Source organism: Capricornis sumatraensis, chromosome 1 (genome assembly GCF_032405125.1).
Source record: "Capricornis sumatraensis isolate serow.1 chromosome 1, serow.2, whole genome shotgun sequence".
Classification (NCBI taxonomy): Eukaryota; Metazoa; Chordata; class Mammalia; order Artiodactyla; family Bovidae; genus Capricornis; species Capricornis sumatraensis.
The window spans coordinates 178,338,005-178,354,333 of NC_091069.1; the positions used below are offsets into that span (position 1 = coordinate 178,338,005).

At 54.6% G+C, this 16,329-nt stretch overlaps 1 protein-coding gene across 1 annotated transcript in view; it reads right to left on the minus strand.

Annotated features, from left to right (window-relative positions):
* Nucleotides 1-960: 960 nt before the first annotated feature.
* Nucleotides 961-16,329, minus strand: part of BDH1 (3-hydroxybutyrate dehydrogenase 1) — a 31,141-nt gene continuing 15,772 nt past the window's right edge. The window contains exons 4-6 of the mRNA XM_068982965.1: nucleotides 11,808-11,949; nucleotides 2,793-2,945; nucleotides 961-1,433 (exon numbers count right to left, since the gene is read on the minus strand). Of these exons, the coding sequence (XP_068839066.1) occupies nucleotides 961-1,433; nucleotides 2,793-2,945; nucleotides 11,808-11,949 (768 nt within the window). The remainder of the gene's footprint in view (nucleotides 1,434-2,792; nucleotides 2,946-11,807; nucleotides 11,950-16,329) is intronic.

Consider the following 16,329-nt stretch of genomic DNA (forward strand, 5'->3'; position numbering starts at 1 on the left):
TGGAGAAATTTCAAACGTAAATCTCCAGAATGTTGCCACCCCCTTCACTCAGCTCTGAATCGCCGGCTGCAGGCTGCACACAGCAACACCAAGGACATGGAGAGAGGTGCACGGTGGGCACGTGGTGTGCACGGCTGAGGCAAGGAGGGTGCAGAGCTCATCCCGGATCTTCCAGTGACTGGCCCCAGAGCCACCCCGGAACATAAAATGTGAAGAGCTGCCCTGGAGCGTAAAACGTGAAGAGCCAGCCCGGAACATAAAACGTGAAGAGCCAGCCCGGAACGAAAAACGTGAAGAGCCAGCCCGGAACATAAAACGTGAAGAGCCAGCCCGGAACATAAAACGTGAAGAGCTGCCCTGGAACATAAACCGTGAAACATTTCTATAGCGGTGGCAGGAACACACACCTTGGACCTTTATATTTTATAGAAATCAACATAAGCAAAATTGACTTATAAGCAATAAAAGGGCAACTCACGTATCCTCTTTGGGCCAAAAATGCTTCATGTACAAAAGAAAAAAATACCCATTCTTTTAACTTATGAGGCTGGTTTAAGGCTCAAATTAGATATATTTTTTCAACTGGTGTTTGGCTTTAAAATATAAAGGATTTGTATTCTATTTTATAATAAATCTGTTGTTAACATAAAGATATCTACCTAAAATCTTTGTATAAAATCAACTCCAGAAAGACAGATGCACCATGTTTGCCCTGAGGTTTGGGGGCCCTGCCCACGACTCTGCACCCCAACTGAGAAGGCCTGAGCCATCATTCACTGGGTATGTAAATTGGGCTGGGCTACCTGCTCTAGTTAATGCTCAGACTGGTGGCGGGTCCTCCTGGGATGGGACTAATCCACCAGAGAGACAAGAGGTGATGGCCCAAGCCCCTCCCCTGCCCTCCCTCCCTCCTCCTCCCCCACACCCAGGGCTCCCCGGCAGAGGCCAGAGTGAAACTTGTCAGTGGATATAGATCCTGTCGGAGATGGCTCCGGGGAAGTGGGTCATGATCTGCATCCGCAGCCACCAGTAGTAGTCCATGGGGTGGTAGCGAGTGTAGGGAGTGGCGGCAGTCAGGGCGTGGGTCACAGCCTTGATGACAGGGGACGTGTCTGTGGAGCCGCTGGTGCAGTAGCTCTCCATCCTGGCGACCTTCTCATCGAAGTACTTCCTGCCGTAGTCCTGGCGCACCACCTCAGGCAGCTCCTCCCACATCTTGTTGGCGATGGCCTGGATGCGCTCAGTGCCGCCGTAGAGGCTGGTGGCGGCGATGAAGTTGCCGGGTTCCACCACGCTGACCTTCACTCCCAGCGGGTGCATCTCGTAGCGCAGGCAGTCAGAGAAAGCCTCCACCCCGAACTTGGTGATGCAGTACGGGGAGCGGGCCACGTTGGCCATGCGGCCCATCATGCTGCTGATGTTAACCACGCGGCCTGTAGAGGAGGACAGCAAACACCGGCTCAGGGGCTCCACCTGCAGGGGGCCTGGGGCCTGGCGTGTTTCCGGAGGCCTGCTTACAACCCGGCCTCTTGGCCCGAGACCCCTTTTGCAGCCTGCATGGCTGGGGCTCAGCCTTCTGAACCACCCAGGGTCAGGCGGGTTTCTCGTTTATAGTGGAGGCCAGCTCAGGTCAGCATCAGCATCCCTGGTATTTCCTGGGTAGCCAGGTGGGCCCAAGCAGGATAGGGAAGGAGAAAAGAGAAGTAGGCTCGCAGAACAGGAGGGCACAACATAAAGGGCAACAGCTCTGTCTTGCCTGCCACGTTCTCCTATTGCCAGTAACTCCAAACTGTTATTACCTGGCCTGGCTCTGTTGCCAAGCAGGCAGAAGCATGGTTCCAAACATGCCTTCAGGTCTAAGACAATAGCCTGAGCGGAGCCTCAGGCACTAGGGGAGAGGGGACCTGGAGAAGCTCTCCCACAGGCCCAGCCTGGGGGCGCTAGGAGTTGACACAGCCTCTCCCTGCCCTGGAGCAGTAGGTGGAGAAGGAGCCCATCCAGCCTTCCCCGGAAGGCCAGGCAGACCACAGACCCCCTTGCCCTGGGTGTGCCCCCAGTAAGTCAAGGCACGGCCCCACTAGGGCACTATGGGAAGACACCTTCCAGAAACCTCCAACTTGGAAGTCGCTGAAACATTGGCGTTTTCTTCAAAAACCCCACAGCTGCTCTTTGGGTCCCTCCTGCCACTGCTGGGTCACGGGGACGGAGGGTATGGATCTTCCCTTTTTTGCCATATTGTTTGCTACTCTAGGGAGAAAATGTGAGCCCAGGACTTCTTAGGTGGCTTGCTTACATTTGGCTACATAACATGGTTTGGGCATTTTGTCTGTTTTGCCAATTTCTAATCTTGATTATTATTATTTTCAACTACTACCACAATTGTCTCATTTTTAAACTATGGCATAGTAACCCATAGGATGGATCTACAAACATTTACTTAAGCACACCTCTGTCAGTACGTGATGTATACACAAAGCTCTGTGCACAAGGGTGGTTATTTGTCTAGATTAAGTTCTCAGACTAGGATTACTGCTATAATCTTTTAGCCTTTGGTGTAGAATGCTGACCTCTTACCTGCTCTACTATCTGAAAACCACACATCCCTTTCCACCCCCTGCCCAGGGCACCCCCACTGGCCACCATCCACAGGCCCTGTGTCACCCCTGGGGTTTATGGGCTCAGCCAGTGATGGTGGTGGGTAGTGGGTGCTCTGAGACCTGTTACCATTCTGAGTGAAGATGGAAAGGCAGAGCGGGTCCAGGGGGCAGGAAGAAGGTCCCCTTCCACCTTACCTTTTGCCCTGCGGATGAGGGGGAGGAAGGCTTTCGTCACCCGAACAGTGCCCCAGAGGTTCACTTCCGCCACCTCCTTGTAGGTCTCCATGCTGGTGAACTCCACGTCTCCAAACGTTGAGATGCCCGCATTGTTAACCAGGCCCCATAAGCCTGCACCAGAGGAGACAGAACTGGGTCACCACAGGGCTCAGCCTCAGGGATCACCCAGCAGCCTGCAGCCCATCCTCCTATGCACTTTCATTCCTTTTCCCCATAACTTGGCAGCTTCTTGTCCAAGGCTCTCAAGACATGTTCTAGAGTCACCCAGGAATAACCAGAGATGGAGAGGTCTAAAGTGCCGGCTGTGACCTCCCTTCAGTCTACAGTTTCCAATTCTCATCTCGCTTCTGCCTGCAGCCACTCTCTGATCCATCACGACTCAGCCCTGCTGGCACCCCCAGCCCGGAGCTCCCCCACCCCTCACCTTACTCACTTCTACCCTCCAGTCTCATCCTGCACCCTGCACCTATTTATTCATTCCTGCCTCTGAGCCTTTGCTTATCTTCTCCCTCTTGCCAGAAACCAGGGGAACCTCAGGAGTCTTCCAGGCCAAGTCCTCTCTGGAGAACCAGAGAAGGGACATAGCATCCAAGGTCACATAGCAAGTCAGAAGCTCAGCCAAACCTTGATGTCAGGTCAGGCCCCAGTCCAATTCCACTCTGAGATGCTAACAACTCCTCCATCCTCTGCTCTCTGCTCTGAACCAGGCACTACGGGCTATATGTCATGTGGTCAGCTATCAATATGTCATCAGTCATCAATATGAACACTGAACACACCTGGTCTTTGCAGGTAGCAAAGACCCCTCAGCCTGTGTGATCCCACGGGCCTTAGTACATGGTCAGAGCAAACTCTCCAACTGCACTTGGGTTGTGTTTCCTGCAAGACCAACTTGAAGGATCATCCGAGTGCACTTAGTCTGATAATTACTCTCATGGGTAGGGAGCCAGAGGACCTGAGAGGGAAGCCTGGCTTCAGTGGGACCAGTGAGGCCAGGGCAGAGCTGAACTGGGATGAGACAGTGAGGGTCAAGAGACAGCGAGGGGACGAGACAGACAGCGGGGGACTAGACAGCGAGGGGACGAGACAGCGAGGGGCGAGACAGACAGCGAGGGGATGAGACAGCGAGGGGATGAGACAGCGAGGGGCGAGACAGCAAGGGGACGAGACAGCGAGGGGCGAGACAGTGAGGGGACAAGACAGCGAGGGGACGAGACAGCAAGGGGACGAGACAGCGAGGGGTGAGACAAGACAGTGAGGGGACGAGACAGCGAGGGGCGAGACAGTGAGGGGACAAGACAGCGAGGGGACGAGACAGCAAGGGGACGAGACAGCGAGGGGCGAGACAAGACAGTGAGGGGACGAGACAGCAAGGGGACGAGACAGCGAGGGGCGAGACAAGACAGTGAGGGGACGAGACAGCGAGGGGCGAGACAGTGAGGGGACAAGACAGTGAGGGGACGAGACAGCGAGGGGCGAGACAGCGAGGGGACGAGACAGCGAGGGGCGAGACAGCAAGGGGACGAGACAGCGAGGGGCGAGACAGTGAGGGGACAAGACAGCGAGGGGACGAGACAGCAAGGGGACGAGACAGCGAGGGGCGAGACAAGACAGTGAGGGGACGAGACAGCGAGGGGCGAGACAGTGAGGGGACAAGACAGCGAGGGGACGAGACAGCAAGGGGACGAGACAGCGAGGGGCGAGACAGTGAGGGGACAAGACAGCGAGGGGACGAGACAGCAAGGGGACGAGACAGCGAGGGGCGAGACAAGACAGTGAGGGGACGAGACAGCGAGGGGCGAGACAGTGAGGGGACAAGACAGCGAGGGGACGAGACAGCAAGGGGACGAGACAGCGAGGGGCGAGACAAGACAGTGAGGGGACGAGACAGCGAGGGGCGAGACAAGACAGTGAGGGGACGAGACAGCGAGGGGCGAGACAGTGAGGGGACAAGACAGCGAGGGGACGAGACAGCGAGGGGCGAGACAGTGAGGGGACAAGACAGCGAGGGGACGAGACAGCAAGGGGACGAGACAGCGAGGGGCGAGACAAGACAGTGAGGGGACGAGACAGCGAGGGGCGAGACAGTGAGGGGACAAGACAGCGAGGGGACGAGACAGCAAGGGGACGAGACAGCGAGGGGCGAGACAAGACAGTGAGGGGACGAGACAGCGAGGGGCGAGACAGCGAGGGGCGAGACAGTGAGGGGCAGCCTTGTGCAGTGGGGCCCCCTCTGAGTTTTGTTTTTTCAGGTACAAGGACTGGACACGCTGGAACCTCAGGGCAGCCGGGCCCTGCCTCTTCTCTGCGGAAGCCCTCAGGGTTTAGTCTCCCGTGGCCGTGAAAGTGCTCCTTCCCAAGATGTAGCCTCGGGCAGAGCTGCCTCCTGGGGGCTGTCCCCTCCTGTGGGAACTTTGGCCTGCTTCACCCCAGTTAATCACGGAAGTGAGTTTGTGTAAATGACAGAGTAATTGGTCTCTAACTGCTTTCCTTCTGTGTTACCCAAATTAAAGCTTTGGCAACTGACCTCTTGTGCTTTCTCCTTCAATTATGGAGAATTAAGAGCATTTATTAGAGAAAGGAAATTGCCGGTTAACAAAGTGCTCATGACACTCTCACCTGCACTCCCCATGGCAACCAAGCAAAAGCCACCCCCTCAGTGCTCACGAGTGACCTCACAGTGACGCAGCCACTCCCCTCCACCCCGACCCCCTGCAGACCTTCCCCTGGGAGTCACTGCCCCCCTCCTCTTCCCAGGAGGAGCAGGAGGCCTCTCAGCAATTGTCAAGGCCGACACTTCACCCTCCACTGGCTTCCACATCATGAGCCATCCACCTATCTTTTTATGCAGCTTTCACTCCTCTCCCGTCCATGCTTCCCTCCCTTCAACAGTGTACACGTTAGATGCTCAATAAATGTATGTCAGGTGAATGAGAATGTAACTATCAATAACACGTTTCATATCCCAAAGAACTTTCTCTGAATCACGCCGCCCCTCACACCACGGTCTGCTCTCCTTCCCTCACGGCCAGGCTTCTGAGAACACAAGCTACACTCTCCAGTTTCCCATTTTCCTGCCAGTCTGGGTCCCAGCCCCACACTGCTCCAGGGTGTCCAGGGCATCCCCTTGCTAGGGATATCTCTCCCACCCTCATTCCCTGCCATCTTCTCTGACCTCAGCCTGCCCCCGGTGTGAGCGCTACTGATACCCACACACCCGCTTCATCTCCGCCGACCCCTTCTCCCACCTGTCCTCCAGGGTCCTGTCCTACAGCAGCTGCCATGCAGTGACACGCGATGCTCAGGCAGCCCCATCTTCCTTATGCTCATGAAAGTTCCCAGCTGCTTTGTGTTTGGTTCATTTGGACAGTATACATGACCTAAAACACATACCGCCCTTTTATCCACCTAAAAATTAATTACATCTGACTCCAATGTGAAGAAAGGTTAGCTGCACTTGACCTGTGGAAGCACAGTGCTCCTGGATTTCGGCTCCGATGATGCGATAAGTAACAAGTCTGGGCACCCAGGAGATCCCTGGAGTCCTGGGTCAACATTCTGAATAGACTCACAACCTTCCTGCTGGTCTGGGTGACAGCTGCTTTCCTGTAACCGCCCCTTCGCCACCTCTGAGTAACTTCCCACACACCCCTCAAGAGTCATGGCTCTCCCAGCCCCACCGCCTCCTCCTGATGGTCATTTTCATCCACAGGTCCCCGACTCACCCTAACTAACCACCAAGTGCTCAAGCCTGCTTTGCTAGTAGTTTCCCTCCGCTAACAGTTTCCCTGTCATCTTTGACTCCTCCAGCCCCTTCATTTCTCCCCCATCTAATGAGTCATGAGTACTTTAAAATTACCAAGAAGGAGCAAAAGGATGGCCGCTGGGCCCTGAACTAAGCACTTGGTATCCATTCATTCACCTGATCCTTATAACCAATCAATAGATACTGTATTGTCCCATGTCCAGATGAAGCAACTGAGGCTCAGAGAGGTTAAGCAACTTGTTCAACATCACCCAGCTAACCAGTGGATAGGATGGCGCAGGACCCAGGTCTGCATGAGGACATAGCTCTCGCCCTTAATCCCGTGCTGCTGCTGGCTTCCTCTGCTGGGTCGCTAGAATCACTGCCTTCTTTCTGGTGTCCACAGCATTAGTTTGGGTCCCTGTTGTTGGAGAAGCTCTCCCAGGTGTCCCTGTCAGTTGCTCTCCTCCCCCATCCTGATCCGACCCGCTCCACCAGGCTCTCCTTCTCAGCCAGCCACTTCCTGCTCCTCTGCTTCCCTTTGGAGTGGGATGTGCGAGCCTCCTTTCCCACGCTTGTCATCCACTGCCCGCCAAGGACTCTGCCCTTTCTGAGCCTGGACAGTCTGCCTCTCTTCTGATACCATGGGCCCTCCTGCCTCCATGGTGTCCTAACTCTGCTCAGCCGCCCTGACCCTCAGCCTGAGCGCAGCTTCTGTTGAAGTGCTCCTGCTGTGGTTGGATCGAGCTGTGAGCCTCACAGATGGGCACCCTCAGGCCCACATGGTTGAAGGTACAAACCCAAGCTCACACCACTAGTAAAAGGCTAAGCCCAGAGCAACTGCAGCCTTCTCACTCCCAGACTGAGTACGCCCCAGATGTAGGGACCTCCCTGTCCATGGCATAATGTCCCCAGTGTTATAACCGATCCTCATAGGTCTGGCCGTGAAGCCACTGACTTCCATTTCGCCCAACTACAAACTTCCTCTGCCAGCTCATATCCTTTCAGGTGCTCAGCACACTACCAAACATACAGCAAGCACTCAATAAATGTTTACTGAATGCAAGGTAAGAGGCGGTTTCAAGATCAGGCCATGCCTACAGCCTGCAGGTCGGTCCACTTGCTTGGCCTTTCCCTATGGTGGTGGAGGAAGCCTATGGTCACAGGCTCTGGATGGCCGGTCCCTCAGGTCCCTGTGGGGGAGCAAAGGGGCTGGTGGCAGAAGGCTCACCAGCTCTAACCTGAAAATCTCCTTCATCTTACCACCACCGCCGGCTCTCCTGGCTTTGGCAGCAACTGTTCCACAGAGCCAGGGTGAAGGGCATCAAACTCGCCATCAAAATGTGATGACTCTCCATCAAAATGTGCCTTCCACGCTGTGGGAACTGGGGGTGGGGGTGGGAAGAATGGACTGTCTCCTGCAAGGTTCCTGCTGAGGTGGATGGCTGTGCGTGTGTGTGCTAAGTCACTTCAGTTGTGTCCGACTCTTTGAGACCCATGGACTGTAGCCCGCCAGGCTCCTCTGTCCATGGGATTTTCTAGGCAAGAATACTGGAGTGGGTTGCCATTTCCTTTTCCAGGGGATCTTCCTGACCCAGGGATCGAACCCAGATCTTTAATGTCTCCTACTTTGGCAGGCGGCTTCTTGACCACTAGCACCATCTGAGAAGTCAAGGTGGGTGGGTGGAGTGAGTCAAAAGCGGCCACAGGCTTAGAGAAGGCATCTGGTCTGCAGCTCAGGGAGGGCGCCATCTGGTGGTCAAAGACAGTATCGCCTGAGAAGGAGGCAGGGAATTTGCACTGTGTAAGACAGAAAAAGTTATGACCAAACATTCAGAAAACTAAGATCATGGCATCCGGTCCCATCACTTCATGGAAACTAGATGGGGAAACAGTGGAAACTGTCAGACTTTATTTTTCTGGGCTCCAAAATCACTGCAGATGGTGATTGCAGCCATGAAATTAAAAGATGCTTACTTCTTGGAAGAAAAGTTATGACCAACCTAGATAGTATATTCAAAACCAGAGACATTACTTTGCCGACTAAGGCCCGTCTAGTCAAGGCTATGGTTTTTCCAGTGGTCATGTATGGATGTGAGAGTTGGACTGTGAAGAAGGCTGAGCACTGAAGAATTGATGCTTTTGAACTGTGGTGTTGGAGAAGATTCTTGAGAGTCCCTTTGACTGCAAGGAGATCCAACCAGTCCATTCTGAAGGAGATCAGCCCTGGGATTTCTTTGGAAGGAATGATGCTAAAGCTGAAACTCCAGTACTTTGGCCACCTCATGCAAAGAGTTGACTCATTGGAAAAGACTCTGATGCTGGGAGGGATTGGGGGCAGGAGGAGAAGGGGACGATAGAGGATGAGATGGCTGGATGGCATCACTGACTCAATGGACATGAGTTTGAGTGAACTCCGGGAGTTGGTGATGGACAGGGAGGCCTGGCGTGCTGCGATTCATGGGGTCACAAAGAGTCAGACACGACTGAGCGACTGAACTGAACTGAACTGAACCCAGAAAACCCACTCCAGTGTTCTTGCCTGGAGAATCCTAGGGACGGCGGAGCCTGGTGGGCTGCCGTCTATGAGGTTGCACAGAGTGGGACACGACTGAAGCGACTTAGCAGCAGCAGCAGCAACCCAGAAAAACGGGGCTTCCCTGGTGGCTCTGTGGTAAAGAATCTGCCTGTCAATGCAGAAGACGAGGGTTTAAGCCCTTGTCAGAAAGATCCAGGGGTCAGAAAGATCCCCTGGAGAAAGAAATGGCAACCCACTCCAGCATTCTTGCTTGGGAAATCCCACAGACAGAGGAACCTGGTGGGCTAGAGTTCAGGGATGTAGCCCAGGGGGGTCGCAAGAGTCTGACACAGCTCAGTGACTTAATAATAAACAACAACAGCCCAGTAAGAGACATCCATGAGGGGTTGGTGGTGGGGGGAGAGGGGGCTGAAGGAAGGGAAAAGGGAAGAGACCTGGGCAGCCACATATATGGCAGATTTATTTTCTTTTTCAAATCTAAAAAATCTTCAAATCTTTTTTTTCCAAAAAATGCAGTACTAGTTAATTAAGGTGATGGTGAGTAGTTTAACAACCCTTGCAGGAATGCGTCATGTGGAAAAAAGGAACAGGGAAAGGTTTCTGCACCAGGGTTGGTGCTGGGATTTGAGCCCAATCCAAGGGCAGAGGGGAGCCTGGGGTCCTCCCCAACTTGCCCAGTTAGGCTAACCGGGCAAACTAGTATTGGGATAGAGTTGATTCCGTCTTGGTGGCTGAGGACAAGGACCAGGGTCCTGAGCTGCCCCCATCCCCAGTGTAGCCCTGTTCTGTGCTCAGTTCTACCCTGACCCTTCCTTTCCATGGCCGTTTTATCACCACAAACCCACAGGCTGTGATGAAGTCAGTTTATGGTGCTGACTGCAGCTGTTTTCCAGCCTAATCATTTATGAAGGCGACCCAGAGAAGGCAGGCAGGGGGAGGATTTACCACCGGGGAGGAGGCGAGGCAAGCTGTACCTTCCAAGCTGGTAATCATCCCAGTGGGACCCATCCTGCCTTCGCTTAATGGGGCAGGAGTCTTGGCGCTGCCTGTCCATTACTAAACAGATGTTCAGTGAGTTCTGGGACTCGTGCTCCTCTCCTCAGACAGCAGCGGGGCCTGGGACTGGCCTGCTGTGGGGGTGGGGGTGGCCCTGGGCTGACAGGGTGATGTATCAGTGACAGCTTCTCTGAGAGCCTCACAGCATGGGAGCCCCTGGGGTCACCGCTGGGGGATGACAGCATCTCCACCTGACTGATAAATGCTCAGCAGCGCGGCCAGCACTGGCCCGGGTCACCCACCCACTTGCCAGCTCCCTACCACCAACTGAAGTAAAGGCTCAGGAGAGCTGCCCCACCCCACTCTGCAGGATGGCAGAGGGCTGAATAAGGCACCCCCTTTTTGCCTGGGCTGACAGGAAGCTCGAAGGTAAATGTCCGGGAAGAAGTGACGGAACCAGAATGCAGCACCGTCCCACGGCAGGAGCCATGTCCCCTCCTCTCTGCTATACGACAGAGCCTCTCCCACCAAAGTCCTCCGTGGCCTGGACTGGGAGGGCACTCGAGTTCTTATGATACAGAATTTTCTGCAGCATGTGACCCTGTTGGCGATGGGCCCCCAACTTTCTGTTCCCCTAGCTTCTGGGGCACTGTACCAAACCTCTCTGAGAGTTGTCTTTCTCTTCTCTGGCCCCACATTGCTTCTATTCCCCAGGAGTTCCTCCTTGCATCTCCTCCACTCCTAGTCTCACTTCCAACCATGCACACCTGATTTCCAGCCCACAGACTTCCGGGGAAGGGGGTGTGTGCATAGGCATGTCAGCATCTCCCATCCCTCGGCTGCTCCTCCAGTGCGGGGCAGCAGCTGTCCAGGATATAGACCTTTCGCCTCTCCCTCACCCCCACACACAAAGCCCAGCCGCTCTGTCTCCGCAATACTCCCTGAATCTGGTACCTCCTCTTTTCCAACACCCAGTGTGCTAATTCAGGAGGCTCACACTCACGCTCTCCCTTTAAGCCCCCCTCCACACTGCCACCACCGTCCCCAGACTACAAGTCTGAGCAGGTCATTCCTCACAGCAAAGCCCCTTCAGTGGCTCCCCTTGCCCTCAAGAGAGCAGCCACGCTCCTTCACGTGGGCCCCAAGCCCTGCACGACCTCGCTGCCTGACCTCACGTGCTGCCAACACAACCGCCAGCCTGACTGGCTGGCTGCCGGTCAGCACAGCCTGTGTGCTCCCCACCACTGTTCACGCTCTCCCTCCCACTTGGAATGCCTGTCCTGTGCTCTGCCAACCTGCCCTGGCTGACCCTCCCCCAGCCCACCCCAAGACCAGCCTATGTCCCTCTGTCCCATGTTGCACTCTGAGAGGGGATATGGAGATATCTGGGTCAACTCCCCAGTGAACTGTGAGGTCCCTGGAGTCAGGGGCTGTCTTGGCCATCTTTGTGTCCCTGGCATCAGCCCAGCACCCAGAGCTGCACTCAGTGAGGATTGGCTGGGTTGGTCTGTATGGCCTCCGTGCAGTGTGAAATTTAACCTATTTCCTCCACTCTGCAGCAGGAAGAAGAGCCCAAACAAGAGAGATAGCTGTCTTTTGGCAGGATGTTAGCATATGGAAGGGGGTGTTTGGGGAGGGTCCCCTCAGAACAGCCAGCCCAGGTGCCACCCCCACTGCCCCAAGGCGCCCTTACCTTTCTCAGGGTCCGCCAGGCTTGAACGGATGACCTCTGCTGCTTTATCCACCTCTTCACTTTTGCAGACGTTGAGCTGGACAGTTCTTAAGCGATCACTCTTCATGCTGTCCAGCTCTTTGACCCCATCACTCCCTTTGTCCTGGGGAGAAGAGAGGAGCTGCCGCACCCGCCTCCTTCCCACCCAGCCTGCGGGATGAGGACCAGGGCCAAGGCAGGGAACTGCCCCCAGTCCCAACCAAAGCCTGGGGCTTACACACAGCTTATTAACAGCCACGGGGGTGGTCTTTGGGGACCCACCTGGACCTGCTCCACCAGTAAATGGTTCTAGTCAACCCCTGAGCCAGCTGGCACATCAAATACCAAACTAAGTGCCTCAGACACAAGCCCCCAAAGCCCCCTGACAGGATGCTATCTCCCAGCAGAGGTCACAAACCCAGTACGGACCGGGGCCAGGCATGTGGGGATCAGACAGTGGGGAGGGTGGAGCTCAGGAACGGAGCACATGCCCTCTCAACCTGCCAGCTGTTGTCCATGTGGGTATGCAATCCCAGGGCTGCCAGACGCTTAGATTTTTAAGCTAGTAACTAGGATCTCCTAAAGTTTCAAGTGTTAGAAAAATTACCCTTAAAAAAAAAAAAATCCACTGCATGCCAAAGCACACGCACAGCTGCATGTGACCAGCAGGATGCCAGTCGGTCACCTCTGTTCTAAGCCGAGAGCCAGTCACATCATCTTGACCAGAGCCAGACTGCAACTGCAGTTGGGTCACGAACCAGGCTCTGTGCACTCAGGTGCATCCCTTAAGAGGGGCCCAGTTTTTCCAAACACTGCTATTTCCAAGGGCATTGCCACCTAACTGACCTGCTCAGGTTAATGGCATGAGGAAATCGCTTTAAAAAAAAAAAACCTTCCTAAATGACAAAGCACTATGCAGATTCAGGTATTATTAAACAAGAGAAAAGTGTCACTCACTCAGCACTCATGTCCTGGGCCTCTATCATGTTCAAGCACTGGGCTAATAACACAGACATGAAAATAAATAACAGCCTCTGTTCTCAAAGAGTCATGTTTTAAGGAAGGAGGCAGATGTGTGGGCAGACAAGACTGGGCAACTATGCTGCATGAAAGCTTGTGGGAGGCAGGAGGCTGCCCAGAAAGTGGGGCGGGCAGGGAAGGTCCTCCAAAAGCAGTGCCAGCTGAGGACATGAAGCAGAGGGGCACCGGGGGACCAGGCACTTCCTGAAGAGGATGACTCCGGTCCTACCATAAGCCACTGAAGGCACAGCAGAGGCAGAGGAGGTGGCGGCATGCGAGGCCGGAGAGTCAGGCAAGGGCCTGCTTGGGGGCAGCGGTGAGCAGCTGCAGCATCTGAATAAAGCAGACATCACTTATTGTTTACTGTGCTTCACAGTGCTGTTTGAAGTGCATTATCTCATTAGTCCTCCCATCCAGAGCAGGGTGTATTACCATACTGCCTATATTCTATGACACACACTTTTTCACCATAGGGGTGAGCTACAATCAATGTGAAAATGAGACACTGTCAAGTCATAATTTGACTGGCAGTGACTTTTCTCAGTGGCCCACAGAACAGTGATGCATCTCAGGAGAGGACAGGAGTAGCTGCCAGAAGATGAAGGGACGGAGAGATGCCTCACTGTTCCATGGACCACTGAGAAAAGTCACTCAGCCGAGGGCTGGCCTGGGCTACATCTGGTACTGAAACAAACATCTCCAGCAAGGCCAGAGCAGGGAGCATGAGGATGGCTGTGGGGGAAAGTTCTCTACAAGATGTGCTGAGTGTCATCAGTGGTTTGAACCAGGAGGCCCCTAACCCCAGGCGTGAAGAACCCACATCATGAATGTCAGAGGGACCGAGAAGGGAATGGGGGAGGCTCTCTATCACGTTGGACCACCAGGGCTGGAGAGGACTGGAGAGGATAGTCTCTCTGGAGAGGACTTGGGAGAACAGGATGGCAGGGGGCCCACTTGTCCTGTGCAGCCCAGAAAACAGAATCAGGGCAGGGAAGTCAAATGCAGCTCAAGACAAAGAGTGACTTTTACAGTCTGGAAATGGCATGGGCTACCCTGGAGGTGTTCAGACAGTAAGGGTGGATGTGGGGTCTGTCTGGATGGGATGGGAGAGCACGGTACAGAGAAAACTCAGGCATCAGGCAGGACATCAGGCTGACCCCCTTCTAATATCTCTTCCACCCCTAGACTGCCAACTTCTCCAGGGAGCCTCCCCAGAGGCCCTGGAAGACTCAGAGGCATGGCTCCCTGAGCCTCTGCCCTGCCTGGCACCAGGAACACCAGATACATCAGAGTCACCACTGCACAGAGCAGCCAGGGTGAGGCCTGCTTTGCCCAACGAACCCCTGCGATGTGCCGGTCTTCCTAATCGACATGGTGCTCCAGCTCCGGGGAGCAGACAAGCCTGAGCGCCTGCTGCCATCTCCCCGGGGTCCACCAGAGAAGAACTGCCCAGACGCCGTCTTCAAGTCCAGAGGCTGGAGGGGCTGCTCACAGACACCTCTCTTTCCCACGGATGGCAGACGGGCACTAGGAAAACACCTATCTTGTTTTAATTCAGTCTTTTTATCGGGGCTCCTCAAAAGCCCCTCAGGATAGAGTCTGCATGGCCCAAGTCTCTGAGGCCGCTGATGTCTGCTCCAATAGAAAGATTCCAGCTGAGATGACCAGGCGCTGAGCGCTCTTCCTCCTCTGACCTCTGTTAACCCTGCCGCCATCGTGCAACAAACAACTCTTGAGCCCCACCCTGGACCTCTCCTGTGCCTCTCGCCAGCATCAGGCCCCTGCATCCCGGGGGAGAGCCCCACCCCACTCTGGGTTAGGGTGGCCCCCAATCCAGGTTAGGGTGCCCACAGGAACATAGTTTGGCTGCTTGACAGCTAAAAGCCTTCTCACAGAGAAAACCACAGCTTCCAGCTCAGCCTTCAGGCCCCCAGGAGAGAAGCCCCACCCTCCCACCTTCTCCTGAAGCCCCCTCTCCACCCCACCCCCCGCCCCACCATCCCATGTCCTCTTCCGCCTCTGAGCAGCCTCCACGTCCAGCTTCCCTGACTGTCAGTTGGCCTCCAGCTGTTCAAAGGAGCCTTTTCCCAACCCCCTCAGCCCGCAGCCCGCAGCCCGCAGCCCGAAGCCCTTGGCAGTGTGTCCCCTTCTGGAGCCTCCTGTCCCAGGGCCCAGGCTGCACTGTCCAGATCATTCCACCTCCTCGCTCCAGGGTTTCTGTGTGTGTCCACGTCTGTCTTGCTGCTTAGGGACAAGCATTTGGTCCTTCAGTGTTGGTGCCTGTGTAACCAGTTTCTTGATAAACCCACTTCTTTCATAATCCCTTTAAACTACATCTGTAAGCTATTTTTCCACCCCTGGATGAACATTCAGGCAGACTTGTAACTTTTTACCAGACTTGTCTGGTAACTTTTGCATTCATTCCCAGATTAACAGAGAACTTTTTTGTTTTGGCAGAGAGTCTGGTTCAGTCTACTGATCCACTAACTCCAGTACAGCCTGGCTTGAATGCCCAAACCCTCAAACTTGTATCCAGCTTAGAGCCTGCCTTGACCCAGGCCTGGCACGGTAGGGTGTGGGGGCGGGGTGCCAACTAGCAGGGCTGGAAGCTGGGCGTCTCACTCTTTTCGAGCTCGTCCTTGTCTCCTGTTCCTTAATCTCTGACCCTTTCAGACTTGGATGCAGGGACTGGCCAATGAAAGGGCGAGACCATGGTCTTCTGGGGGGTGGGGGGTGCAGTCGTCGTCTGCTCCTGGTGCCCTGGGACAGCAGACGCACCAGAGATGGCCCTCCCTTCCTGGGACACTTGTGATCCCTCCACTGGATCACTCCCTCCTCTACAGAGGCGTCTCCCCCCTCAGCCCGGGCTTCAGCGCGACGCCGCTCTGGGGTCACACACAGCCTCTCAGGAGTCTCACTGCATCTCATGCCCTTAAGGTGTCTCCAAGCAACTCTCCCACTGTCCACATCCAGGCAGCAGTGTCCTGGTTGGGTGGAAGGACAGCCCTCTCTCGCTGGGGCTACGTCTGCTCTGCTTCCATGAGCCACTCTGGCCTCACCTGGGGGCTTTTAGACTTGTTTCGGTAAACATTAACGCATCATTTTGTGACCTCTAATCACCAAGGCACAAAAGGTAAGCTCTCCAAGTAAGCTCCCTGAAGCCCACCTCATTTTACTTGAGACCAGAGGGAAAATATACTCTAACTACCGTCTCTAAACTTCCAACCTCTTTTATATCAGTTAACGTTGAGGCAGGTCAGGGGCTAATCCCAGCAGAAAGGTTTCATGGTTTCTCAGCATTTTACTGTTAGGCAGCCTAGCACCTCAGGGAGAAGGTGAGGACACTTGGCATGTGTTATCTGCGAGCATCTGCCACATATATTAGAAGCATGGAGACAAGAGGAGCAAGACTGGGGCACTGAAATATTACAAAATGAGCCAAAGGAGAAGCCAGCAAAGGGGATGAAGAAAAACCTAGAGAGCA